General features: G+C 36.8%; 1 protein-coding gene across 1 annotated transcript in view; it reads right to left on the bottom strand.

Annotated features, from left to right (window-relative positions):
- COL12A1 (collagen type XII alpha 1 chain) overlaps nt 1-27,170 on the bottom strand; it is a 99,872-nt gene that overhangs the window by 62,397 nt on the left and 10,305 nt on the right. Inside the window, exons 4-16 of the mRNA XM_066547408.1 lie at nt 26,002-26,118; nt 25,180-25,323; nt 24,236-24,292; nt 23,300-23,563; nt 23,022-23,186; nt 22,392-22,565; nt 21,286-21,576; nt 20,461-21,063; nt 18,811-19,083; nt 16,270-16,542; nt 15,083-15,355; nt 3,689-3,958; nt 1,540-1,806 (exon numbers count right to left, since the gene is read on the bottom strand). Of these exons, the coding sequence (XP_066403505.1) occupies nt 1,540-1,806; nt 3,689-3,958; nt 15,083-15,355; nt 16,270-16,542; nt 18,811-19,083; nt 20,461-21,063; nt 21,286-21,576; nt 22,392-22,565; nt 23,022-23,186; nt 23,300-23,563; nt 24,236-24,292; nt 25,180-25,323; nt 26,002-26,118 (3,171 nt within the window). The remainder of the gene's footprint in view (nt 1-1,539; nt 1,807-3,688; nt 3,959-15,082; nt 15,356-16,269; nt 16,543-18,810; nt 19,084-20,460; nt 21,064-21,285; nt 21,577-22,391; nt 22,566-23,021; nt 23,187-23,299; nt 23,564-24,235; nt 24,293-25,179; nt 25,324-26,001; nt 26,119-27,170) is intronic.

Below are 27,170 nucleotides of genomic sequence, written 5' to 3'. Positions count from 1 at the left end.
GCAAGTTCCTCAGAAGACTAACAGCTGCCCACTGCAGGGCAGTACTCACAGACAATAATTAACAAGCAGTTGCTAGCTTCTGCATTTTGTGCAACTTTTACTTGTGTGCAACTCTAAAGTGCAGTCATGGAAAAAAATGCATCAGTGCAAGCTCAAAATTCAAAAAATTGGGAATCAGAGTAAACAAAAAGCTACCACTATAGCTTTGGCCTAAAAGACAGAGGAAAAAAAATTGCTTTGTCCCTGTGCCCATGCAATAGTTTAGCTATAGCCAAAAGATCATAAATGTCCTCAAAATGTGAATTCTGCTGAGAAACAGTAGATACACTCCTACTCACAAGGAAAAGTACAGATTCTCTGTCTCATCTCTTGTCATACTCCCTGAATGATCCTAATAGCTTCCACTAAAAAGATGACTCAGGCCTCACTTGCTTCCAAAGAGTGTTTACCACCACAGTTATTTAGACTGAAAGCAGAGATATATCTGTATCAAGATGAAAAGTCCAAAAATCAAAAGCAGCTGGATAATCTAAAATTTACCTCAGTATAATTTTCAGCATTAAACAACCCTGTATTGGTCAAGACCTGATCAAGTTTTTGTGACTCCTTTATATCAACCACATTTTAGGTTAAGAAGAAACCTTTCTTCAGTAACTGAGGTGCTGATATCTCCACTGTTAGGATACCTTTATCTTACTTCCTGTCACTCAATATAACATATATTCAGAAAACAGAGAATGGCAGGAACTATCTACAGAGCACCTCAGTGAATGGCACTAGTGTCAGACAGGCAGAAACATCTTGAAAAAGATTCTCTTTAGGTAATGGCTTTCCATCTATGGAAGCAGAAAACTGACACTAAATCTGATTGATCTGAACATATAGAGAACATTTCCTTACAAAATATAAGACCAGCGTTACATTCCTACTAAAGGTAGAGTAGAAAATGAGTTTTGCTTTTTCCACAAAAATGCCTTCACTGAGACTTAATAAACATTTTAAAGTTTCAGTTTCTGAGGGAGAAGACAGTCTGTCCAAAAGACCATGAAGTCAGACTTCCACAGATAAATCTTCAAAATCATCTACTAGCCCTTTTTAGTAGCTTGGATTTTCCACAGAAAATATGGTGACCAGAGAAGACAAACCTAAATAACAGGATGATGGTATTTAATCAATACCCACAAGCAAAAGGCAAAATATGCAAGAGCAGACAACACTTGATTAAGTAGCCTGACTTCCTCACAAAACACCTTGTTTGAACTTCTGATGACAGCATTTCAAAACAATTCTAGTATTTTCAAACAGATTTTACACTGTACTTACACCTCTTAATATCAACAGCAAAAAGCTGTGCTCCAGCTATGCCACACTGAAATTTCAAACAAACTAAACTCTTTTCTCAACTTATAACATTTTCTTCAATTTTCCTCTCAATTCATGATCTTGGCAGACTCCACCATGCTTTTCTATGTTTCCTGATTATTAATTTTAAGCACAAAACTTGCATTATGAAATCCTGTACAACCTTGTGGTACATACCCGTTGTTCCTTCTCCTTTTCTTGATTTCCCATGTCCAAAATCATAAATTGGAACAACAGTTATGTCGTACGTAGTGCGGGGCTTAAGTCGCTTTAGCACGATGCTGGTAGCAGGAGCATTTACTCTCCCAGACATTTGCCTTCCTCCGCTGCGAGCTCTGTAGTTCACACGGTAAGACAAGACTTTCCCAGGCGCAGGCTGCCATGTAACTCTCATTGTGTTTTCTGTCTCGTTGTCTACTGTCAGAGTCCTGGCATTTGGTGACACTTTTCAGTGTAAAAATATGGATAAATTTTTACTTTATCATATACAGATATATTCAAATGCATGACTACAAAATTAGTGATGCTGTATTAAAAAATAAAATTGCCCTTTTTAAAATTCCAGTATTTGATTGTGGGGAAGACACAGGGGAATCTCACAGGCTGTTGTTAATTATTTTTTAATTGTGATGGACTAAACAAACAGATGTGTGGATTTCACTAATGAGACAAAAAATGGGGAAGTATAAATCACATGATGACACAGCATAATTGGGAGTTTTACTTAATCATGTTTTTCATTAATCCATTAAATAATGGATTCAGTACTCTCAAATTGATAATTGAAAGTCCTTGATTTTCATGAACTCAATGTCCTATAGATTTTCTAAGTTTTGACTTTACAGGTCTGATAAGGTACTGGTGAATTCCTAAACAGCTGGTTGTTGAACCCCATACAAACTGTCCTTCAAATAGAGGTGAGTGACTTTCCAAATGCTTGGAAAATCACTCATCACAACATAGCATATGTGCTGAAATAGGCCCTTGAACTAATAAAGCATTTTCTCGACAAATTGCAGCATTCAGCTTCTAAGAGATATTTTCCAGACTGTACAAATAGTATAAATAATCCCAAGTGAACTGACAGGTATGCAATGCTGGCTGTCAGCCAAAATAAGCCATCTAGGTTTTGGCAAAGCTGAACCCTCTTGGCATGGTGGAATCGGTCAGTATTTCAACACACAGTAAGATAGGCTTTGTAGTTCCTAGGAACTGACAATTTCTAATTGTGTGTATACCAGAAAGATACAATAGTTTCAGGCTATCAGCCCCAGGTCTGGGGCTATTGATAGGCCTAACAGCAAGTTCCCTCAGTCAGCACACAGAGAGTCAGTACAAATGATAAGGCTAGGCTACCCACCTAACCTGGAAGAGCTAGAACAGCTGGTGTCGCTGTGCTTGAACCAAGAAGGAAGCCATGGGACAGCAGTCTGCTAGTCTGCTTTGACTCTGGGGAGTCAGCTCTTACTAACAGCAGCAACCACTACTCTTGCAAAACCTTGAGAACAACTGCTCTGGGTCAAGGACAAAGGTTAACGTAATTCAGCAGCCTGTCTCCAACAGTAGTCAAAACAGATGCTTAGGACAGAGCACAAGAACATGTAAACACACATGATGCTTCCCCAGAGCCCTCACTCAGGCTTTGTCTTTGCATGGCCCCTTTAGGCAAACAACAGGAATGTCAAGCCTTATCCAGGACATCCCTTCATTCATTCTGACTCCTTTACTCACAGTTCCTGCTACAAAGAAACAAGCCATCCCTGGTCTCCGTTTTTTCACTTTGCCTACACAGCAGGAGAGGCTTGAGCTCGCTTTGACCAAATACAGTATAATATTTGGCAAATAAGAAAAGGAAGAGCCCCAGAAAGGTAACTAACAAACATCAAAATCACCCAGTGAGCCTCAGTTTGAGGACTATGAAGATTGGAAGGGCAATAACTTGGAAAGGAAACTCATTGATTCTGTGGGAATGCACCCCATCTTTCCTCTTTGCTCTATCCACATTTCCTTCACCTGATTTTTAGCAATCACACCAAACCTATAAAAGGCTGAATTCAGAGTAATATGCAGACCAAATAATATCTTAATTTGGAAGTAATGCTTGCTGAATCCAAACCTATATGACATAGAAGAGATTTTTTTTTTTTAGGTTTTTTAATAGTCCAACAAAATGTCAAAATTGGCTGAGCTGAGGAGGCATTTTGGTTTGGGGAAACTTTTCATAAAAAATAAAAAAGAAGGGGGAAAAATAAGGTCCATTTTATTTTTAAATTATAATTCCATCAAAAACAGAATGTTACAAATGGTGTTAATGTATTACACTTACCATCAGTAAAAGCCTCTCCTTCTACTGGGTCTCCTTCTCCACTGCTGTAGGCTGCATATACTGAAATCCTATATTTAGTCTCTGGCTCCAAGCCTTCTATCACAGCATCCACTGTATTTCCTGGGACTCTCTTCTCTCCCATGGTATCATCATAATGTGATTTCCATACTATCCTGTAATGGTTAACTGTTCCTGGAGCTGGTGTCCATGATAACCCAACTGTAGTGTCAGTTATGTCTGTGGTAACTAAATTACGCGGTGAACCACGTTCTGCAAGAAAGAAAACAGCAAATTCTCTCTTAAACACAAATAGCAAAAGTTATCAAAGTACAAATGTAAAAGTCAAATGATCTTAAAAGCTAAACTGAACTTTTCCCATTAATATTATTTTCAATAACGTATGAGGGTAGTCCCAAGAGAAAATAGATGAAGGTTTCAACAAAATGCTTAAAGCTAACTTTAGACTATGAATGATCTTATCCCTACCATGTAAGATACTAAGCAGTCATGCTTTAGAATATTCAAAATAAAAATGGCAGTATTCAAAGAGCTGGAATGAAGCCAGTGCTTAAATGTGGTGCAGCTCACTTAGGTAAATTTTAACTCTCAAAAAAAAGATTTTATTTCATTCATTCTTTGTCATTGTTATGTGTGTACCTTTTTTCCAAGGGTTAAATAATGGAGACTTTCCACAGAATAACAGAATCTGTTGAGTTGGAAGGGACCCAGAAGGACCACCATCTACTAGCCCTGTACAGCACCATCCCCAGGAGTCACATCATGTTCCTGAGAGAATTGTCCACACACTTCTCACACTCTGTCAGGCTGGTGCTGTGACCACTGCCCTAGGGAGCCTGTTCCAGTGCCCAACCACCCTCTAGATGAAGAACCTTTTTCTAATATCCAACCTAAAAGTCCCCTAACACAGCTTCAGGCCATTCTTTTGGTCCTGTCACTCGTCACCACAGAAAAGAGATCAGTGTCTACTCCTGTCTTCCCTCTCATATTCAACTTTCCATCAAAAAGAACCCCCAGATCCCTTTCCATGGCACTGCTTTCCAGCATCTCATTCCCTGCTCTGTCTGTACATCCAGGGTTGCCCATCCCAGGTGCAGAATCCAGCACTTGCCCTTATTGAACTCCACATGCTTGATAATTGTCCAGGCCTCTAATAAGAGTAATTTCTCTGACAACTTTATTTGGTTATTTATTAGTACTAGTATATTACAGAGTCCCACTTATCAGATCAGCTATTTCATTTTATGTTCACAACTAATTTGCATGTGTTTACATCATCCCACACTTACTGTAGAAAACACTCTCCATCTTTCCATTCATAAGACCTGTACCTCTTTCCTCCCTAACACACCAGAGTAGTTCCTCTGCTTAAAAATTCAGCTCATTGGTCTAAAGTGGTGCAGTGAAAGGAGTGCCTCTGCTTAATGTTCAATGTACATTTATAACATATGTTCAATTTTCCTGTTGCAATGGCTTGCTTTTGATAGCAGGAAAGGAGCATTGACTGGTGGATTTAGTGCAACAGCCTCATCATAGAAAAATCTGCAAAAGGGCTCTATGAAACCAGATCCACATAGACAAAGAAGTACTCAGTTCTTTGGTGTGTATTGTCAGTGGGATTTCTCACTGTACAGGACATTCCTGAGTGGTTCCTGCTTAGGAAGAGGACTTAAACACTTGGGGTGGCCTCATGGCATCACAGTTAAGTTTTACCCTCACTGATAAAAACATATCCTTATACTAATCCATAGCAGCCACAGGAGCAGAATCAAAATTCTTTGAACACAGAGGAATTCAATACTTATCCACTTTCCACTACTTAGTCTCATTGCAAGAACAGACCTCACTACATTCAGAAGTCTGAAGCAATTTCAGGCTGAGCAGCACATTGCTCAAAGTCATAGTCTGAGTTTTCACTTTTCATATTCATTTGTCTTTTACTTCCACCACAATCTGCAACATTTCCAAACACAATCCCAGTGGAGCAGAAAATATTATCTGTAGAAAGTTTTGGTTTAGAAACATCTCATTGCTGGTGCAACTTCATTAAAAGTGAGATAACTAATCCCACTTGACTTAATGATGAATAGAAATTAATGCCAACCTATCAAAGATTCACCAGCTACACAGAATGCAGAATCGGAGAGTACCACAACAATCACAAAGATGACTATCAAATGCACCTAACAGAACATGTGTTGTGGGGGGGGTTCTGATTTTAATTCAGTCTTAGAGACATTCCATCATGTTTTTCTGGAGACAGCTCTTTTTCTGTCCTAACTGCATCAGTTCTTAAAATTGTACCCTTCAAACTGATTTTTCTAGATGCGTAATATAAATTACCACAATTTATGGCATCCTCTCTTCAAATAAAGGTTAAGATACAGAGGGTTTGGTAAAGTTCAGTTAACATTTCCCAATAGTGATTGCATATACTGTAAAAGTTATAGTGAAAAGGCCCAATTCAGCTCATGCTTCATGAAGTCTCACCAAATTCAGTGACTGCATTAAATGAAAGCCAGGGCAGAATCTTAGCTCCAAATAACAATTTTCCTGGAAGCCTGAAAAAAAGATTTGCCTTCAAAAGTAAATTACAGCAATTTTTCTGTCTGCTCTTAAGCTCCTACTCTCAAATCTTGGCTTTTTCATACAATAAAAAAAAATATTAAGGCAATCCAAATGGAAAAAATATGGAAAACCTAACTTGATAGAATGCACAGATGTCTCACAATAAAAACCTTTCTTTCCATATTTTAATGTAATATAAATATACAAGTCACTTTATTTTGGCTACTTTAAAACATGGCTCTGCCACAACATGATTTCAGTATTCAAGTATCTGCTACCACAGCACAATTTTTTGCAAGTGTACTCTTGGATACTACAGCTAATGATATATGTTGGAAATACTGCAAAAATAACTTCTTATTTAAAACCCTTATTGATTAAGTCATTATTGAGGTCATTAAATAACAGAGGAAAATAATTTGTTTGGAATGGATTATAATGAACAGCAGTTACTGTAATATGTTGGTTCTGAAAGAAATATTCTTTGGAACTAAATGTCTTTTTTATAAGTCAAGGTAAAAGAGGGAAAAGGAACTGGGATTTCTACCAAACCACTAGAACTAAATGGAAAATTTTTGCTTCAAATAGTTGGAAACTGCTGACAAGACAACTTACCTACTAAGGGAAATTGGACATTTTATATGTTACACTGCAACTGAGAACATTTCTTCAACATAACACGCTAACTTGATTTGCACCTCACGTGTGAGGTGGAAGTTCACTCATAGCTTTTTTTTTCTGCTTCACTTGATCTCTCACAGTGGTTTATTTTTAATTTATTATTAGGAGAACACCTATGTTTAAGATGAAGTCCAACTGTCAGTCTTATACTGTTAGGATTCCATGAAATATTATCAAAGCTGATATGCTCAGAGTCAAGAAACACATTTATCCTCCACAATAACAATGGTATAATGTGGCCACTAACAAACATGCAATGAGACCTATGAAATATTCTACTCTTGGATTAAAACAAAATACCTGGGTAGCTTGCTTATATGTCATGTACACACAAAAATCTACAACTGTAACACCTGAACACTTATTTTTATTCTTTGGTCAATGTGTTCAGAAATGTTTGTTGAATATCCACTTCTTGCCTGCTTGTTTAAACAGGATGATTAAGGAGCATGGAGAGACAATGCACATCATAAGAAAGAAAAGTGCTGGCTGGCTAGCAAAGGACTCCTGCTTTTTCTTGACTGGAAATGGAAGCTAATGTATGTTCATCACTTCATACAGGCCCCAAGACATCAGCAAACAAGGATTTTTTTATCTCAGAGCACTTTTCACTGCCTACAGTCCCTGTACAACTTTACCATCGCTTAGAGCAGACACACATTGAAAAATTCACTTGGTAACCTTCAGTCATGTGCTTTTATACTCTGTTCTGGACTTCTGAAATGTCCAGTTTCCATATTAAGTTTTTCCACTGTAGTGTGCCAGAGACACAAAAAAGCAGTTTCCCTCTGTCCACTTGGCTCACTTCCCATAGCTCTCCAGCAATCACTGTTGTTATTGAACACAAGACTGAATCAGCTAAAATTAAAATGTTGACATTCATAAAAATCAAATGTCCTTATTCAAATGGCCTTTCCCCTCAGAGACATTTACACAACTCCAGCTGATCTCAGTGGGATTTTTACATGCAATTTGGGCCCAAATTTTAAACAGCTTTCTGTGTGTGTTTTTTTAAAACCAGGTTTCAAAATCAATCTGCAGTGGTAAATTTTGTGCAGAGCTATGTTTCATTTAAGTTAAACATAGGATTTCTGTAAGCTAGCATCCTAAAATTTCAGAATCAACTAAATAAGCCTTCACTTGTAGAGGCATAGACCAAAATGTTCTGGCCTGAGTCCTGCCTTGTTTACAATGGGCAAAAGTCAGGAGTGTCCCATTGTGTCAGCAGGCTAGATTGCCACAGCCAAGGAGCCAAGTACATGCATCAGATAAGATGACAGCAGATAATCCTCTAGATAGTAGATAGTAGATGATACTCCAATGGTAAAACTCTCGGTACTGGAGGAGGCAACCACTTGGGTGGGCTGATATCCCTCTCTCCAAGACATAAAGTGGTTAGCAACCAGCCCTCAGGCAAGTAGAGAGGGGATGTGGCCATGGTGCAGGGGAAAGCCAAAGACTTACTACACACTCACATAATCCCATTAAAGCAGAAAGGCAAGAAGGCCAACCAGGAGAGCTCTAACCCAAAACAATGGTTAGAGGACTTTTAGCCAGAGCACTCCTGAGTCCCTGATGTAGGATAATGCCAACAGGTGTTCACATTCAGTCCTTTTAATATTCTATCTGTCTTTTCCAAAAGTTATTTAGTTAACACTGTGAAGAAATATCTTATTATTCACTCAATCTTCCTCCACTGGGTTTTTTTTCTGATACATACTTTGTTTCCTAGAAAAAACTCAGATAATTTTCCTCAGATTATCAAGTCTGTTTCAAAGGTCACACTCAAAAATCTTGGAATGTAAAATTTTAAAAATGCATGATACTGCATTAAACCTCCTGAGGACACTGAGTCCTTGTTTCTGTCAGGACAGAAGCAGCACTACACTGTCTGACCATTACGTAAAGTGCCTGTGATCGGCTAAAAATCTCATTGCAAGAAAATGTCACTTGAATTTGTACTATTCTGTCTGTAGGAGGCTGTTCATTTCTAAAGGATTCTTATGTTACTACAGAAACAGCAAAAAAAAATCATTTATGTAGGAAAGAACTGCTACTCATTTTCTGACCAAAAACGAGCCTGCCTCCAAAATCCCCAAACCTAAACTATAAGAAATATATACAACAGAAAATCACTTCAAACTGAAAATGATCCAGTTATGACAACTTTTTTTTCATATCTTGCTTTGGTACAGCCTAATTCTCACAACACAAATAGCTACTCCTCAAACAGTATGGAAGATTTGGGTCCTGCATCACTGAAACAAAGATTCTCTTTCCAAAGCAGAAGACACAATTACATAGTTATCTCTCAAATTTATTTATACTCTCCTGAATATAATGCAATATGCCTTTCTTTGTTTATTCCAAAAAGGACAAAGATAAGAAACAAAACAGGCTGACACCTCTGCTAATGCAGACCAGCAACCTCACATATGCCAAAGAACTTCTTTTTTACCAACAGCATGTCTAGCCTAGGATCTTCACTGATATAAGTGGAAATACTTGGAAATTTCTCAGTGCAAGCAATATGAAAACTTGATTACCAAGTATTTTTCTGGAGAAAAAAAATGAACCAGCCTTTTTTCTAAATTTCTCTGAAATTAATTTTTAAAAGTGTAATGACTTCCCTGATTACAGTCAGTTGCTCAAATATTCTTAAAACTTTTTTGCAAACTATATAGCTGCCAGCAAAAGGACACATAAAACAGATCTTCAGCTTTCAAGCTTTTCAGACATTTATTAGGATTAAGCATTTCTGTATTGATTGCTTAATCTAGCAATGAATTTTTTAGTCTTTAAAACAACTTCAATTTATGAAAGTTAATCTGCTTAGCAGCTAATGTACAGTATGTTCTTCTCATCTGACAGCATGCATTTGGGCAGAAAATCAAATTCTTGCCAGACCTAAAACCACTTCTCTTATTAAAAAACAGATTAGAAAAACAGTAGCTCTCACAAACTGCCCACTGTCTGCTGCATTTAGACTCACTGCCTTCACAATGTTTCTCATTGTATTTTATTTCTGGTGTATGAGGACTTGGGTAAAGATCATACGATCCCAAGCAATATTGGAAGCCAAATGCTTTGTTTGGAGTGTTTGGAGATAAGAGAATGACTTTTCCCTAAGACGTTCCATGGCTGTTTCTTGCTTGTTCTTCAATCTGTATTACATAACATCAATATAAACATCAGTGCAAATTTATTTAGTTCCCCCAGCTGTCACAAGCCCTGTTCCACCCCAAGGCCAATGGCAGCCTTCACTGATTTAACTTACTTTAGCAGTTTCAACAACTTTGTGTGAGCTGAGGGGAATCATATCCAAAAAAGTATGTCTGAGGAAAATTTTTCCATGGCACCTTTATAGAAGTGCTCCAACAAAAGCTGCCCAGTTATGGATTGCCATGCACTTTTGAAAGTGAGAGAATAAAAGTGGAGAGTTTTCTACAGCACATATTTTGCACATGCAGTTATGTTTAAAGCAGTATGAAATATAAAGCTCCAGAATTGTCACCTCTGGATGGTACTTCATAACTGTAGACAAAATCAGCCAATGACTGAAAGAAGTCATATAAAAGATGAGAACACTCTAAGTTTCCTAAAATCTGGATTTCTGAAGAAGGAAAGTATACTCCTTCAACAAAGGGGCAAATACGTTGTTTCCCTTTTCCTGCTCCAAAAGCACACACACACAAAAAGAAATAAATCCATTCTCTCTGAATAACAATTACCTGGTAATGGAACAGCGCTCAGAAATGAGTCATTTTCTGATTACTCATTTGCTAAGCTCTCTACACAGTGTTGTCTGTGAACAGTTCATAAAATGCTGATCCTCTGGCATGTGTTTATCTTTGGGCTGGACCAGAGAGCTATGCAAACAGTTTATAAAAGAGATTATCTACAGTTACTTGGGGGAATATTTGCCCTCTCTGTTTTATGCAGAGAAGCAATAAGGGCAAGCATATGCTTAGCAAAAAGAAAAACACAAGGAGAAACTGAGATTACCCACATGGTAAATTATATCAAGTACACAGAATGGTTTCTAGGTTTCTGTGGATTGATTTTCCCATGAATCCTGAAACAAACAAGCCACTTCAAAACACTGCAAAACTCCCATGCAGAGCAAAGCAGAGGAATAGGGGGCAAATTGTAACTGCTCCAAAATATTTTGGAGATAACAAACATAACTGAAGGGCCTTCAATGAATTCTTGGGCAGACATGTCCATGCAGATCAGGTTAGCAGCCTAAAAATTTCTGGTTTTTTCCTTTCTGCTGAAGGATACTCTTGTCTGAGAGTAACTGGCCATGTGGACTCTACTACTAGATGCAGAACAAAATAAATCATTACTGAAAGCAGGAAGAATGCTTGCCTACATCCTTAATCACAGGAGACCATTTAGTGATTCAGTAAAATTCCATAAACATCTGAGAGTTTGGATTTTTCATTTCCTGCCTCTTGACTATAAGAGAGTTGGAGAAGGTACTGTATCCAACTCTTCTTTTCTCACTTTTCTATTAGTGCTGAAATGTTCTCTACACTCAAACTCACTCCTCTTAGGCTACATATCAATTCCATGAACTAGCAACCATCCCAGTTTGAAAGGCAATCTCAAGCCTAGCTCCTGATACGATGAGCAACTATGGCACCACCGACTGAATAGGTTTGGTGAGAATTCATATGGTGAAGACATCAAGTAAGCCCCATAGGGATTCCTGATACAGAAAAATACTTAAGTGCTCAGTCTTTCTGGGTTGTTGGCAATGAAAAACACACACCACACTATTTTGTTTCTCAGACACCATGGCTCATGGAAAAACTAACTAAAATACTAAACACTTTTTTTATGCTTCCTTTCACAGCTTTTTTGTCATTACTGTTGATAAGTTTATTTCTCCAGAAGTTAAGACCTGTCCTATTTCCAGCCTCAGTCAGACAAGTTATTTCAGCTACTCATTAGTCAAGTATTCACTTCACTGACCTATGTAACTTTTCATCCTGGCCCAACCATATTTATTTTAGTTTCTCAGCCAGCATGACATCTCTTTTCATGTAAACTTCTATAATGAGCTTTGAAATTTGAATTTTACCTTTCAGTTCCAAAACTGCAACTCTTTATTCATAATTGTCTGGGTTTCTTTAAAGGTTTTGTTATTTTATCCTTCACTGTGGTAAGATAGGGCCATATAGTGAAATACTGTCTTATATGCTGCAACAAATATTCTGAAAACCTTTCATACTGTTAGTCACAGGGTCTTTTAAAATATCTACAACTATGTTCCAAGTGTTCTGGCCTAATCCAAGTACTTTTATTGCCCCATGAAACTGCAGATATGCTGATTACTGAAATACATGGTAGATATTTCATGAGGAAATATAATGAATTAGGTCTTTGCTTCATACAAAAATAAATTTGTATTCTGTTGCTTCCCTTTGATCACCCAGTAAGGATTGGCATCTACACAGTGCTTTTACTGATGTTTTATCTAACCAAGAAAATTTAAGAGACAGTTTTAATATGAAGAGTAATGTTTTCTGAAGAGCACCCTGATAGGATTTTCAAATCCCGCTGAATCTTCAAAGAATTTACACTTCAGTTATAAAGCTATACATGTCAAAGTGGTAAGTAATTTTTAATTTGGTGTCCTCCCAATTGAAGAACTGGATAAGAAGTCATTCAGTTGAGTGATAGGATGCTCTTTACTCATATTTATCCCAAGAAAAAACTCTGTCACTGAATTTTTAATGTAATGTTTCAATTCAGTTGCTTAGAGCAAAGTTTCTTATAGAAAGGTTTCTGTGACCTTTTAAGTCCAACATCTATTTTAAACTTCATCTGGTTTCATATAAGCCTATTCCTAAGATAGAGGCAAATATTCTTTTAAATTACTTGTCTCTTTAACCAATGTTGAGAATGTTTTTCTTCTTATTAACAATTAAGCAATGCAGAAAGTCCAAATAAGAATCAGAGCCCTCGAGGAAGACACAAATCAGGGAGCACTGAAAGGACAAGACAGTCTGTACCTTGAATTCTGCTTTTCTGATGATTTTGGCTTTTGGATTCTACTGTATTTCATTCACTGCTCTCTCTAGGATGTGTTTTAACTGAAGCACTAGGCAGTGCCCTAAAAGATTTTTCTTTTGCTCAAGTTTTATGATAGGATAAAATGCTAAGCTTACTTTATGAATTTGAAACACACTTTATGTCTCCACAACTCCATGTTAATAAAGGAGCTCTCCTAAGTTTACTGCAAACATACTCAATGAAAATGTTTCCACCAAATGTAAACAGCTAACTTGGTCAAACCTTTACTAAAATTTGAGGTTTGTCCCTAAGGAAGTGAACCATTCAGTCTGTTTAACTGTGCGACAGAGGCTTCTCATGATTTGCAAAGGAAGACTGAGGCATTGCTCTACACACTGATAGCACAGAGGAGAAAGCAGGGCTATCAGCTTCCTGTGTCTACTTGGGACTCAGTTTGTTTTTGTTCTGAGAGTGAAATTTGTATTCCTGGGTGGACAGTGGCTCATGTTCAGTGGAAAGAATAAAGGAGACTCTTGCCTAATGTATTCTGCAGTATTGTGAACCTGCTGGGGTGTGGAGGTGAATTCAAACTCTCCCACACAGCACAAAATCTACATTTTCACCCTCCCTCTTCCCTCCTAAAAATGTTAGACCTAGGAAGCAGCAGCACTACCACCAACAGGGAAGTTATTATGTCCTGATCATCTCTGGCTTTTCTGGAGGCTATGGACAGAATATTGATACCTGATCTCATTTAGCTGGATCTCAGCAATGTTCTGGGCAGGAGACAGGCTCTTTTTCCCTACAAAAGGAGTTTTTTGGACCCTGCATTTGTAGTGAAAGCAGGGGAGTTAGGAAACTTTCAGCATGAACTGCAAGGTGCTTGATTCTCTGATAGCTGCATCCATCAGAGTAAGCAGGTCTCAGGCAGTGGGACAGGCAGGCAGTTGGTGTCTAGATCTGCCACTTACTTCTTCTGTCAGTGGACAGAGAAATGCTCATTTGAAGGAAAAATGAGATCTCAGATGGACTATCTGCCTACTGGAAGTATTTGCCTTTCTTCATCAATCACAGAAGAATCCTAGGGAGCCCATGCTGCAAACAGCAGTGCTCAAGTGCCTACATTTTATTAGGAAGAATTCAGCACATTGGTGAATCATTGAAACTGATTTTTTAAATTATTTTATTTTACATTTTCCTATTTAAAGTATTTTTCTGGATTTTTTGTAACCTATGTCATGAACAAAAAGTTGAACTGGTAGAGAAACTGAGAATCAAGTAACTTGACTAGCATCAAGAGACAAGCCTTAATTCCACATAATTCATCCATAAAATGTTTTCAAGTGTAGTGCCTACACAGCTGCAGTGCCAGATTTCAGCAGCGTATCCCTGGCCAGCACAGAGCAGAGTCACACTTCCTTTCAAGGCCTACAAGGAAGCTTTCCCTATCCTCTGACAATCTACAGATCACATTGAGAATGCTCACAGAGAATTAGTCTGGGAAATTATCTGCTCAATGTCAGAGAAAGAACAGCCTTTCCTCCTTATAAGAAAGCCTTTGGGTCTGATTTATGATTTTGCCAGCATTCTGTTTATGTTTAGCTTCAGGTTCTTTGTTAAAAGCAGGATTTGACTCTGTATGCCTAAAACTACATGTTGTTTCTCTGATGCAAAAGTAGCCCCTGAACATCTTTCAAACTCAGTACTGTAGAAATGCTGGAAATTTTCAAATGGATGAGATACTTTAACCCCATTAATTAATCCTGTTACATTAAGAAGAATATGCCACTAAAACACCTTGGAAGATAATTGTTATAAGACAAAATATTTAATGGAGGCTGGTGTGGAAGTAAAGTCAGTTGTGGCTGGTGCTTCTGCCAATAGCGTTTTCAAGAGACAGAGTCCCCTCCACAACTAGTGATTTAACCCACTTTTTTTCTCTAGAGACAGAAGATTTGGAAAGTCCATGTAAAGTAAGAGAATGTCTATGTCTATTTTTCATTTAGATATTTACTTCAACATTAAACTTGGGAAGACACTTTAAGACACCATAAACATTGGTCTGATAATGAATAAATAATAATAGAAACAATAAATAATTACCTTCAAGTGTTTCTCCCTCTCCAGAAAGGGCATCTCCTGCTCCAGAGGCATACAAGGCAGACACAGTAAGTGCATACCTAGTGGCTTGGTCCAAGCCTTTCAGCACTTTAGAGGTAGTGTCACCTTTCACAGTCACTTCCTTAGTTTCACCTCCTGTGACTGGAGTGTATGTTATAAAGTACTGCTGCACTTTGCCAGGAGCAGCATCCCAAGACAGCTTCATTGTTGATGTTGTAGCATCAGAAACTCTCAAATTCCTTGGATTTCCTCGGACTGCACATGTTAAAAGATGTTGAAAAAAGGTTGAAGCAAGCTTAATTTCTTGGTTCATCTTTAGGTTAACACAACATAGGATTTTATGCTAAAAAATAATTCTCTAATAGGCTGAACCAACACTGCTACAGTGTGCCTTTACTGTAATCAGGACTGTACATTCCCATCCCCACCCTCCTTAGGCAAAAATGCACAATAAGGTCCATTTTTTTTTCCCTGTTAAAGCAGGTTCAATCCTGGAGCACTTATACATACTAGCATGTCTAGATATGCTCAGATTCAACAAAGATCCACGTTGAAGTCACTGTCTTCAGAATCAAGTCAAAGATGACAAACGAAATATGAAATTAACACGTTTTGGTTTCCTAAACAGGTCTTTTTGATGATGACTTTCATGGATCAGTGAAACTTCAACAATGATCAGGACAGTCATACTTCTGGTATTCTCTAGATTTTGTTTTAATAAGGCATGATACATGTTAAAGGATCATGCATTTTCACATACATTAAATCTACAGTGATAACTTGAGAAAATTAAATATTCCATTAATTTCTTGCTAAACATTCAGCACAAAGTGCAAACAGAGTCTGAATTTATATAAGGTATATAATTTATATCATTAACAATATGAAGAATCATGGGGACAATTAATTAAACATACAAGTAGATTCTTCACCCGAGTTACCTTGCCATGTCAGGTACAAGATACTATATTTTAAAATGAAATATTGCAATTTTGATAAATTCTATTGTCTTATGTTATCTCTCAGCTAGGCTTGAGCAATGTTATAACTCTCTGTTCATCTAGGATAATACATATGAACTATATGGTTTATTCTCCTTTCAGTATGAATATGTCAACATGCAGTGAGTTTTTCTCATGCTTACTATGTTCACAGCATTGATCATGTACCTTCATCAGTTTTTGCATATCCATTCAATGAATTCCCAGGCCCAGACTGATACTCAGGAACAACAGACACTTCATATCTTGTATCTTGGATCAAATTCTGCAGAGTAGTTGACCTATCATTTGCTGATACAGTCACTTGTTTCCTTTCTCCTCCAGTAAGTGGTCTATAAACAAGCCTGTACCGTAAGACATTTCCTGGAGCTGGAGTCCAGCCAACTACAAAGCTATCAGTAGTTTCATCTGTAATCCTTAAGTTTCGAGGAGCACCTTTAACTGCAAAAAATATACACATGTAAGTTGTAAATATTTGCCTTTAATGAAGAAGAATCTGAAGCAAAACCACGTCAACCATTCTGTTAGTTCATCCAGCTTACCAAAACTGCTTATATTGCCCTCCCATTGCTTAAGGGTACACACACCTTTAGTGATTTCTGAAAATTTAGGATCATAGTTACATTCAGCAGTTGAACAAAGTTGTCTCCAAAAGTACATTCATCCCAGTTTATACAACTGCTTCTGAAACTTAAGATAGTCTGACTGTATTTAGTGGTAACAGTAGAACTGAACTGTGTAAGGGACATTTGGGCATAGTGAGGAAACTTCTTAACACAACAACTGGTATAAGTTTCCTTGCTGTGACCCTTTGCTTCTGCACCCCTTCCACTGGCAGTTGTCAGATATACCTGACTACACACTCAGCTATCCTGTTTGCAAGAACAAACAAGGAACAAAGAGAAAAAAAAAAACCACCAAACTAATTCTATTTCTTTGAATATTTAAAAAAAAATATTCATTGAAATGCGAGTTGCATCTAATGTTTAAAAAAAGTTTCTTAATTTAGTCTCTAATTCGAAGAAACAGCTTGTTATCTTAGAAAGTAAAGGAAAAAACCTGTGGTCAATCCTTTAACCTGGCCTGCTCCTTGACAAGAGATGCAGCAGTTCAGATGAGCTCAGTGGGCACAGCAAAAAAGACTTGACTCTTCCAACAGAAATAAAGATCCACTGTACTGCATGCTGCCTAGCAGCACATAACATTGTCACTTAGGGAAAAAACGTTCTGTTTTTTTGTTGTTTGCTATCTATATTCCATAAATATTGTTCTTCAAAGTTAAGAGCGGAGTAATTAATAAACCAAGTTTAAAAAAAGAAACTTGTTTTCTATTAATCAGAAACACAATACTCAACCTCAAATCCTTTAAAAGCCTGAAACCAAAGTTAATTGCCAAGAAAGCCATCTGGCTCAAACTGTTAGCTAGATCTGAATGGAGAACTGCTGATGTTTACGTGGCTGTAGAAGAACTCTGTCTTCCGAGACATGCTGGGACATTATCAGATCGCAATGTTAATAATTATTTAAGGTAGTATCAGTTACAAATGGGAAGGCAGATTATTTTTATTAAATCTTTTCCTTTTCCCGTTCCTTATGCACATAAGCTACATGTTCTATCAGCCAAGAGTTGTCTGTTTTCCTAAGGGAAAATTATGTGTGGCCAAAATATTCTGACTGGTACAGTCATGGAAATGTGCACGCTGACAGTGAAACCTGTATCTTCCAAACTTAATATCCAAACTAAGCAATTTTATAAGTGTTTATTTCTATCACTCTTAAGAGGAAGGAGCAATTAACAAATCTTCAAGCTGTTTCTTTTGCTCCCTTGGAACCATTTATGTCACCAAAGGTCACAAATGACAGCATGGAATAATGAAAGAGTAGATCAATATTTTTAAAATCATGATTTAGAGTAGACTGAGTGTTCAACTATTGGAATAGAAAATCACATCTACTGTCATGCTGCTCTTCTGCTCTTTTCAATCAGGAGAAATGCATCATGTCAACTCTATCTAAAGGAAAAGTAAAGCTACCATGCTTAAATTTACAGCCGCTGATCATATTAAACACATACTGACATCAGTGGAAGTTTTGAATCAGTTATTGGATCAGACCAATGAATTTCTGATAAAAAAAACAGTTAACCAAAACTTCTGATTAAAAAAACAGTTAACCTTTTAAGCCTAGTGTATGTAAAAAAGATTTCTATTTGTGTTATATTAGATGTAGACATAGCAACTTGCATAGGCACACATTTATCTTTGAATGTATTGAAGTCAACATGCATTCCTGCATCAGTCTCATAATTATTAAATAGGGTAGAATAGAACTGCATAGTTCCATTGGAAAGGATCTACAATGTTCATCTTGTCCAACTTGAGTCTATATTGACAATTATTCATGCCACAGAATTTAATATTGAGAGCACACAACTTCATTTGAAAGCAGGCCACTGCAAAGGAACACAGCAGAGGAACACATCCAACCTCAGAAAAATTAAAGTGCAATCTTAGCAACTTAATGCTTGCATATTATTAGAATTTTTAATTTACTGAATGCACTGAGATACAATAATGTTTATTCTCATCCTGCACGGCAGTACAGCTTCTCAGCCTTACTCGGCTGTTCCTCATTTCCCCATTCTACAGGTAAGCAAATTCTTATTTGAACATGTGAATGCCTTGTGTCTGAGAATAATGGGAATCCTACCTTCTAAGGTGGTTTCCTCTCCATCCAAGGGAGGGCCATCACCATCTTCATATTCAGAAATCACACTGACTGCGTAAGTAGTTTCAGGTAGTAAGTTGGTGAGAACTGAGCTGGTACTTGAAGCTGGCACTGAAACAATGAATTCATCTCCACCGACTGCTACTTTATATTTAATGAGATAGGACAAAACCTCAGGTCCAGCTGGAGACCAGCTCACTTTGAAACTCTCTGATGTTATGTCAGAAAAGACCATGTTCTTTGCAGGTACGTAAGCTGTATGGAAATAAAAATGTGCATATGAGGCATATTTGGCAGAATATATTAAACACAAAATTTCTAAAATAAATAATAATATTCCTCAATAATTTGATTTATTCTAATTGAACAGGTATTTTGTTGCATGTGCACAGGATTTGTTTTCTACACTTGCTTATATCTATAAAATTTCAAGAAGATCATATCTAGGCTGCCTAAAATCATTCACAGTAAGTAGAAGCACCAACTCAGTGATTTCTAGATCAAATGAAAACAGTCCATCTAAAAAATATATATATTTATGAAAACTTAATTTAGAATCTGATTATCAAGTTGGGTTCCCTATTTCATATGTCCAATGAACAGCAATAACATTATGTTCTGAATGGAAACAAAAAATTTCTGGGGTTTTTTTCAGGTCTAGATTAAAAATAAGACAAAATAAAAACCAGTATTTTTTCAGGAATGAAGTCAAAGGGAGAACAAGGAATTTGACACAAGGAACAAACACAAATCTGACATCCTGGGCTTGTTTTCCTTGGCCTAGTCAGCCTGTCAGCGGGGATCTTAAAACTGTTCAAGCCGTCTAAAACAAAGGCTGCTTTGCTAGTTTGTTCCTCAAAGCTATCCTGAAAGAAAAGGTTTAATTTTAAAGAGAATTGGGCTTTCAACAATGGGGACTTTTCAATGTTAGTGTCCTACTAAGCATAGATAGGGGCACTGTGGGTGCAACTAATCACAAGTAACTTTATCTGACCAAAGTTGGCCATTTAGAAAACTTTTGAATGTTAAACATTATCCATGCTGGCCTAATTTGGATGCATGTGAAGACTTTCATGTGCACTTCACTTCAGTCTTTACAGTTAGATTGCAATCACTATCACCTAGCATCTGTTGTATCAAGTTGTCTTGTCTGAGCCCATTTCAGAGGGCCATTAATTTTACCCAAAAACTTAATCAAATTGCCCTCTAGAGTCATTGGCCTTACTTCATTGCCTTTGAACATCTAAAAGACAAGCTTAGACTTGCCACCTCATTTTGTAGAGCTAAAAAAAGAATGCTCTGGTAAGTGTTTTACTCAAGACATTGAGTGCAAAAGCAGAGCCTATGCACTAAGGTCATTCCAATAGACACACATTTTATTAGCTTTTTAGATACCTAGCAGGGGTGGAGAAATTTTTTTTTTTCATTTCCATTTATCCATTAATTTCACCTGTAGCTTTTAATATATTTGCAAATGAGAAGCAAATCCCCAGTTATTAAAATTATCATTTGTATATGGAAAATTTCATCAAAATAAATTCTTTAGGTAACTATAAGCACAAAACATTGGTTCAGATTCTCCTTTCACTGCATTTTCTACATTCCTCTAAGTAAGTAATAGTAGTTGCTTACATTTTCTCCTTATAGCAGCCAGCTCCTGCTCAATTCGTAGGCAGACAGACTGTGTAAGTTCAAATGATATTCTTTGAAAAGCATCAAAATCTTCCACTGTGTAAACATGGGTGTCCGCAGGAGGCGACGCGATAGCTTCCAACTCCGTACGCACTGCATCCTTCACACCAACTGCAAATATTTCTACATCTGCATCCCTCAGCTTAATTGCCGGTTCTTTAAAAGCATCTGATGATTTTCCATCAGTGATAAGAATCATTACTCTCGGCACATTTGGTCTTGATCCTTTACTGGTAACAAATACTTTCTCCCTCACGTATGTCATTGCTTTGCCTGTGTTGGTAGATCCACCTCTGTAGGGGAAGGTGTTAATAGCCTGAATTATGTCTTCCACTCTGTTGTATCTGTTCAAAGAAAACTCCATATGGGGATCTCTGCTGTACTGGACAAGACTTATCTGTACTTTTCGAGGTGATATCTCAAAGCTTTTAACCAACACTTCCAAAAAGGCTCTTACTTTGACAAAATTGGCGATACCAATGCTGTAGGAACCATCCACTAAAAACACAACATCAGCTTTTACATCCACACCACGTGAGCATTCTGCAAAGGAAAAGAGCAACCACTGTAAGCGGATTTTCAATAGCCACATAGCATTACTATCGCATCTGTAGTTCATATATCACACACAACTGCTTATAACAAAGTAAATGATGCTAAGCAAAGCTGTGTCTCAAAAATAATAAAGGCATAATATTAGAACAAGCATCAGAGATTTCATCAATGAAGAGATACAATTTGAAAATTAGGTGGCTCCAAACTCACCCACTTGAACTTTTACTTGCTGTGTTTTTTCCATTATCGTTATTGGCTCACTGGGGGTCAGTCCTTTCATTGCATAAACATTAATTTGATACTCTGTGTCTGGAGAGAGATCTTTAACATTCAGAGCAGTTGTCTGAGGACCCACACTCAGTACATGCTGTTTTCCCCCAGCTATCATTGGAATGAACTGCAGACGATAGCCAGTTATTTGGCTTGTGGATGGATCCCAAGTGATTCTAACAGACTTTGAGGAGATCTGAGTTGCTACCAGATTTGAAGGAGGCTCCACCACTGGAAGAAATCAAAAGCAAATCCAAATATTAGGTACAATTATAAATATATTTTCTTAACAGTTTTTATTTCTGGAATAAGTTTAGTTATCTTTGCTTGATCTTTACTAAAAATCACTTTTGGAGGTTTTTTAGCATAAATAGGCAGAAATTAATTACAGGACAGTTCAAATGAGACATCAGTGAGAGGGCAAAAATATGAGCAATGCATTTGTGGTCCTCCAAGTATAGCATAAGTTCCAGGAGAAGTGCTGCCCAGCTCTAAAACTGCTTCAGTCAAAAGTGAAGGAACCACTTACAGGAACACGGTAGAAAATGTGAACAAATGCAGACTTGAGCAGAATATTACAACAGCAGAGTCATCTCTACTGCCATTTTTGTCAAAGAATAACTAGTTATTAAAACCTTACAGGGAGAGAAAGCTGCAATGATACAGCTTCATGTCTTTGTTTTCTCAGTTTTCTCCAGTTTTCATGCTTTGGTTCTCAATGGTTCTCAATCCATTACATATTTTGACCCTTCACCAAGCAATTTTTTTCCCTTTAATACATTTTTCCACAGAAGTGGAAAAATGTCCAAACTGCACATCACTGTGTTGCCTTTGAAACTATGGAATAATGGAGTTATTCCAAATCTGCTACATCACATGTTCTGTTATCCTGCATTTAAACACACAAAACTGAAACCAGTTTTCCACACTTGCTAAGCAAAGCAACAGATGAAACTCTAGAAATAAAGCAAAGGAAGTAGGGATAGCCTCTTCAATAGACATTGGGATAAACTGAAGCTACAAATACATTTTTTAAAGTGTCTCACCTTCTTCCCCACTAACCAGTTCACCTAGTTGTTCATCAACACCCGAGCACACTTGCAAGATAATTTCATTCTGTATATCCACAATTCCATCAAAATTAGCCACATTGAACACATGCTTCAGTGACGGCTGAGATGCAATTAGCTTGAGCTCCTTTGCATCTGCTGCTTTGATACCTAGAAGTTGTAATAGACAGGGCTATGGTTAAGTAGCCATAAAATACAGACACCTTCAACATACTTGTGAAGTATTAAAATATCTTGGGGTAAACCTGAGTTTAAATTAGTTCTGCCTTCTGACATGATCAGTAATCAAACTACAAAATAATGACTAATGAAATGAGGTGGCAGACTTAATTTTCAACCAGGGAAAAAATGTGGTGTAAGTGAAGAATGAGGCCAAAGTTGAAACTATGCTAGTCAGTCATATTAACCTCCAGGTAGGAGCTACATAATTACCATCAAATTGACACAACTGATGTGTTCTACTCTGGAGGGCACAAATGACCCATTTCAAGGCATAGACATGAAAAGAGGAGTATAATGAAATTCTTCAACCACACTGTCTGCAAAACTTATAAATCAACTTTTTATGAAAGTTAATCTCTCAATCATTAGAAAAACTGAACGTACCCAAGGAAAAAACTTCAACTCCTATGTTGCGAAGCTCTCTTGCAGGAATTTCTACATCATCTTGAGCTTTTCCATCAGTAATGACAATGGCTACTTTGGGAAACCCTTTTCTTGCTCCAGCAGACTCAGTGAAGGTTGTTTGAACCAGGTAATCAATAGCCTCACCTAAAACCAACATCACAAGTTGTGTCTTTTTAGACTTGCATGAACTAGGATTTAAAGCAAATTTGAACTATGAAATGAAATGCTAAATAAACATGTATGTGGGAAATCTGTACCTGTCATTGTGTTGCCACCTTTGTAAGGTATCCTTTTAATTGCATCAATAAGATCACTTCTTCTGAAATACTGATTTAAATTGAACTCTGTTCTTGTATCTGAACTGTACTGAACAACTCCAACTCTCGTCTTTTCTTCCCCAATATCAAAAGCTGATACAAGGGCAACCATGAAGTCCAGAATATATCCGAAGTTATTTCTTCCTACACTCCATGAACCATCTACCAGGAAAACTAAATCTGTCATTGCACTTATGGAGCATCCTGGAACACAACAGGGAAAAAAGGAAAACCAACTCTATTAGCAAATTAGCAATTGCATTCTTACAAATCAGTGAGAAATGTCTAAGGGAAACTTAGTAGGTAAAAGCCAAAGCAAACACATATTTAAAAGACTGATCTTATCTGGGATACTTCACGTGGGGAAACATTACTCACATAAGTGAGCACCCATATGAGTTTTCTAACAGCCATTATCAAAAGGGAACTGCTTTGAGACATCTTTCATGCTAATCCACAAGATCTGTTATGCCACAACAGATGAAAACACCCATATAAAACTTTTTGCAATGATTTGATGCTACAGAATTTTTTTTATTATTACCATTTGCACCTCGCATCTTTATTTCCCCATTATAGCTGCATAGGTTCTTCTGCAAAGCCTTTTATCCACAGCCCAACAGCTTTTGTTGATAGGACCAAGACATTCATAGACATACTCAGGTTAGTTGCATGAAAACCCTAGTTTCAGTACCAGCTTTGCACCTTAATCTTTCAATGTAGCTTATCTTTCTATCACAAGTCCCTTCACAAGTTTTCTTAACTCTACACAACTTTACAAGTTAACTTCTTGGTAGGTAGCACAGAAGCACAGTTTAACTTTGTGAGCTAGACTTCAGATAAATGTCAGATAAGTTGAAAAGCAAAGCACCTTACTTTGTAATTGAGCTTCAACCTTCTTTTCCTCTGGTATCCCTGGGCCACCTGTCTGAACTACACAAAGCACAACATAGACAAAATGAATGGGCGAAACAGGGTTAAATTTTTAAACATCAAAGAAAGCACATAAGGAATTAGAGAAATGCATCTAAGAAGCCTCAGAACACAAAAACATAAATGCAGGTTCTGAAAATACCACCTAAACTTACAGAGTTGACAACATAGTATTCAGCATGACACAAAATACAGAAAATGTAAGTATCTAAGAATCTTTGGTATTTGTACATCTTGTAGAGTCATTTCCTGAAAATGAACTGCAACATGCCTGGAAGAAATACCAGTATTACCCTTCTCTATCACCTAGGGGAATTGATAATTTTTTCCATGGTTGTTTGTGAAGCCTGAGACATGATACAAAATGTGTCATAGAAAATAGTCTGCTGTGCATTTTTATTTAATTAAATTTATTTTATGCTTTTTAAATTATTAATATAAATTATTAAAGCTTAAATTCCATATTTTAGTATGAATTTAGGTCTATTGTGTCACATTTTATCATTATTTGATGAAGATAGTTTGCTTTCTCACACAGGATGCCAGTTCATTTCATTTGTTACTGAGGTCAGTGATTGTCTTCCCCTTGAATTCAGCAGATGCAATTTACTGGAAAGAGGTATAGCTCAAAAAACATAGTGGCCTCCTGCCAAGAATTCTGTAGAGGTTGGCAGACGCTCTATCCATGTTAGTATCCTTTGATCTCTTGCAAATTTTCTCTGGTTCCACTAGGACTAATAGAAAAAGTCTGTTCAGACAGCTCCATCGAATGACGGTTTAGGTATGTGGCAATTTTGTTGGAGAACTGGATCAAAGCCAAGTTTTGTGAACAACCACTCTTAATTGGTTATCTTAATTGGCTTTCTAATTGTACTGCAGCTACTTACTTGTCAGCTGGCCAAAAACAGGCAGACTCTCCTCTCTGTCGTCATATGAAGCTATTGATACAATATACTCTACATCAGCTATAAGATCTGATATGACAGTTTGGGTAGTGCTAGGTGAAAGAGTAAATTCTTTAGTAGGTCCATCTGCAATAAATATATAAAACACTCAATGCAGCCTTAAAATACAATAATATTGATAACCTGGTTGTAAAACAAAATGCAACAGGCAATAATTTATCTCAAACCCAATAATAATTTTAGAATTATATACTTTCTGTTTTCATGAAGTATAAATATGGAAACATGAAATTTTAGGCTAATGTGATTTTTTTAATAGTGAAAAAAATGCTAAAGTGTTTAATAAATTCCAGAAAATTTGAAACTTCATATGCACATACAAAATATACTATCATCTAATAAATCATGTCCTGTTCTCATTCAATATCATTTTTACACTGATTATTTCTTAAAGTGAAATAGAATAATGGCTGTCTTACACAGCACAATACAATTCTTGAACTTTAATGTAAAAGCATAGAAGAGGAGCAGAGTGATGATTCTACCTCCTTTTTGCTCTCTACAAAACAAAAGCTTCCAAAACTTGTTACCTGCAGTCCCAAAATGGTAAACACTAAGGCAAGAATAGCTCTAACTTGGAAGAAAAACTGTTTTTCCTGTATGCCCTTGCTGCTACCCAGGCTTGATCACTAACTTACAAAAGATTTTAATGGCTACTCTCATAGAGCCTAAGTTAGATATAGGCAAAAATAAACTCAACACTTCAGAACACTTAATCAGATTAAAAAAATTGACAGAACTCACCATTTGTTGGAACCACAGTTATTCTGTAACCCACTATTTCATCTGGTGGTCTTTTCCATGACATTTGAACATTATGTTCATCTATAATTGTAAAATTCAAGTCTGATGGTGGGTTAACTGCAAAAGATTTATACCAGGTAGATATTTAAAATCTTGAACAAGTTTTGGCAAATGAATAAATAAAACAATGTTGAGCAAAGCTTACTAAAATTGTCTTTGCATAAATTTGTTTCCAACAAATATAAAGATATATTGTTGGAAAAAGAGTAAAATAAAAGCTGACAAAATATGACAAAACATTAAAGAGTATATGCATTACAGAGGACAGCACAGAACATATGTTTCTTGAGTTGCCAAGACATTCAAGAATGGCCAGCAAAATCAAGCACAATAGAAAACACATTTGGATACATGTACAATGAGTTCACAGATAATCACCACATATGCAAACATTTCACATAACAATTAAAGGAAATTTTTTTTACATGCTGGGTGCAATCCATATAAGCATGCCAAATCACAACCTGCTTACAATATCATGAGATCATTTAGGATGTGGAGAACACAGTACTCTTCTTAATTAGACATCAAAGAATTGATCAGCTTTTTTAATATAGTCTCTGCATTTAATATTTCTTATCAATTTCACTGAATCTAGAAACTTGGCAGAGAAAATAAACTATTTAAAGAATACAGGAAAAAAGTGGGCATTTAATGTTCAGTAAAACAATTTCTGTCAGGGTCTAGATAGGAATATACATGCAAAATGTATATCAGCAATAATGATACACTGATGTATCATTATATTCCAAAATATGGAGAACTCCACCCCTTTGTTCCTAGAAGGCACTAAAGTGACATACTTTGCATATAGCAACAAAGGATTTAGGAACTAAGGGAGTAATAAATGGCATTAGTAGTGGTTGCAATTTGCCAAAATATTCAAGCTGATGCGAAGTTCTCAAAAATAAAATTCTACCTGTTTACACCAGATTTCTGTACAATTTCAAAGGTGTAAACTATTGTTTTCATGTTCCCTTTGCAGCAGGTGTACCCATACTAATAGTGGCATTTTAACATAAAATGCCAGTATGGTTCCAAACAACACAATGGTTAATTATGAAAAGACAACATCAAAATATATTTAAGGACATTTATTTTACAGAATT

Source organism: Molothrus aeneus, chromosome 3 (assembly GCF_037042795.1).
Source record: "Molothrus aeneus isolate 106 chromosome 3, BPBGC_Maene_1.0, whole genome shotgun sequence".
NCBI classification, from domain to species: domain Eukaryota; kingdom Metazoa; phylum Chordata; class Aves; order Passeriformes; family Icteridae; genus Molothrus; species Molothrus aeneus.
The sequence above is the reverse complement of the archived record's forward strand: the minus strand, read 5'-3'. Positions and strand labels throughout refer to the sequence as shown.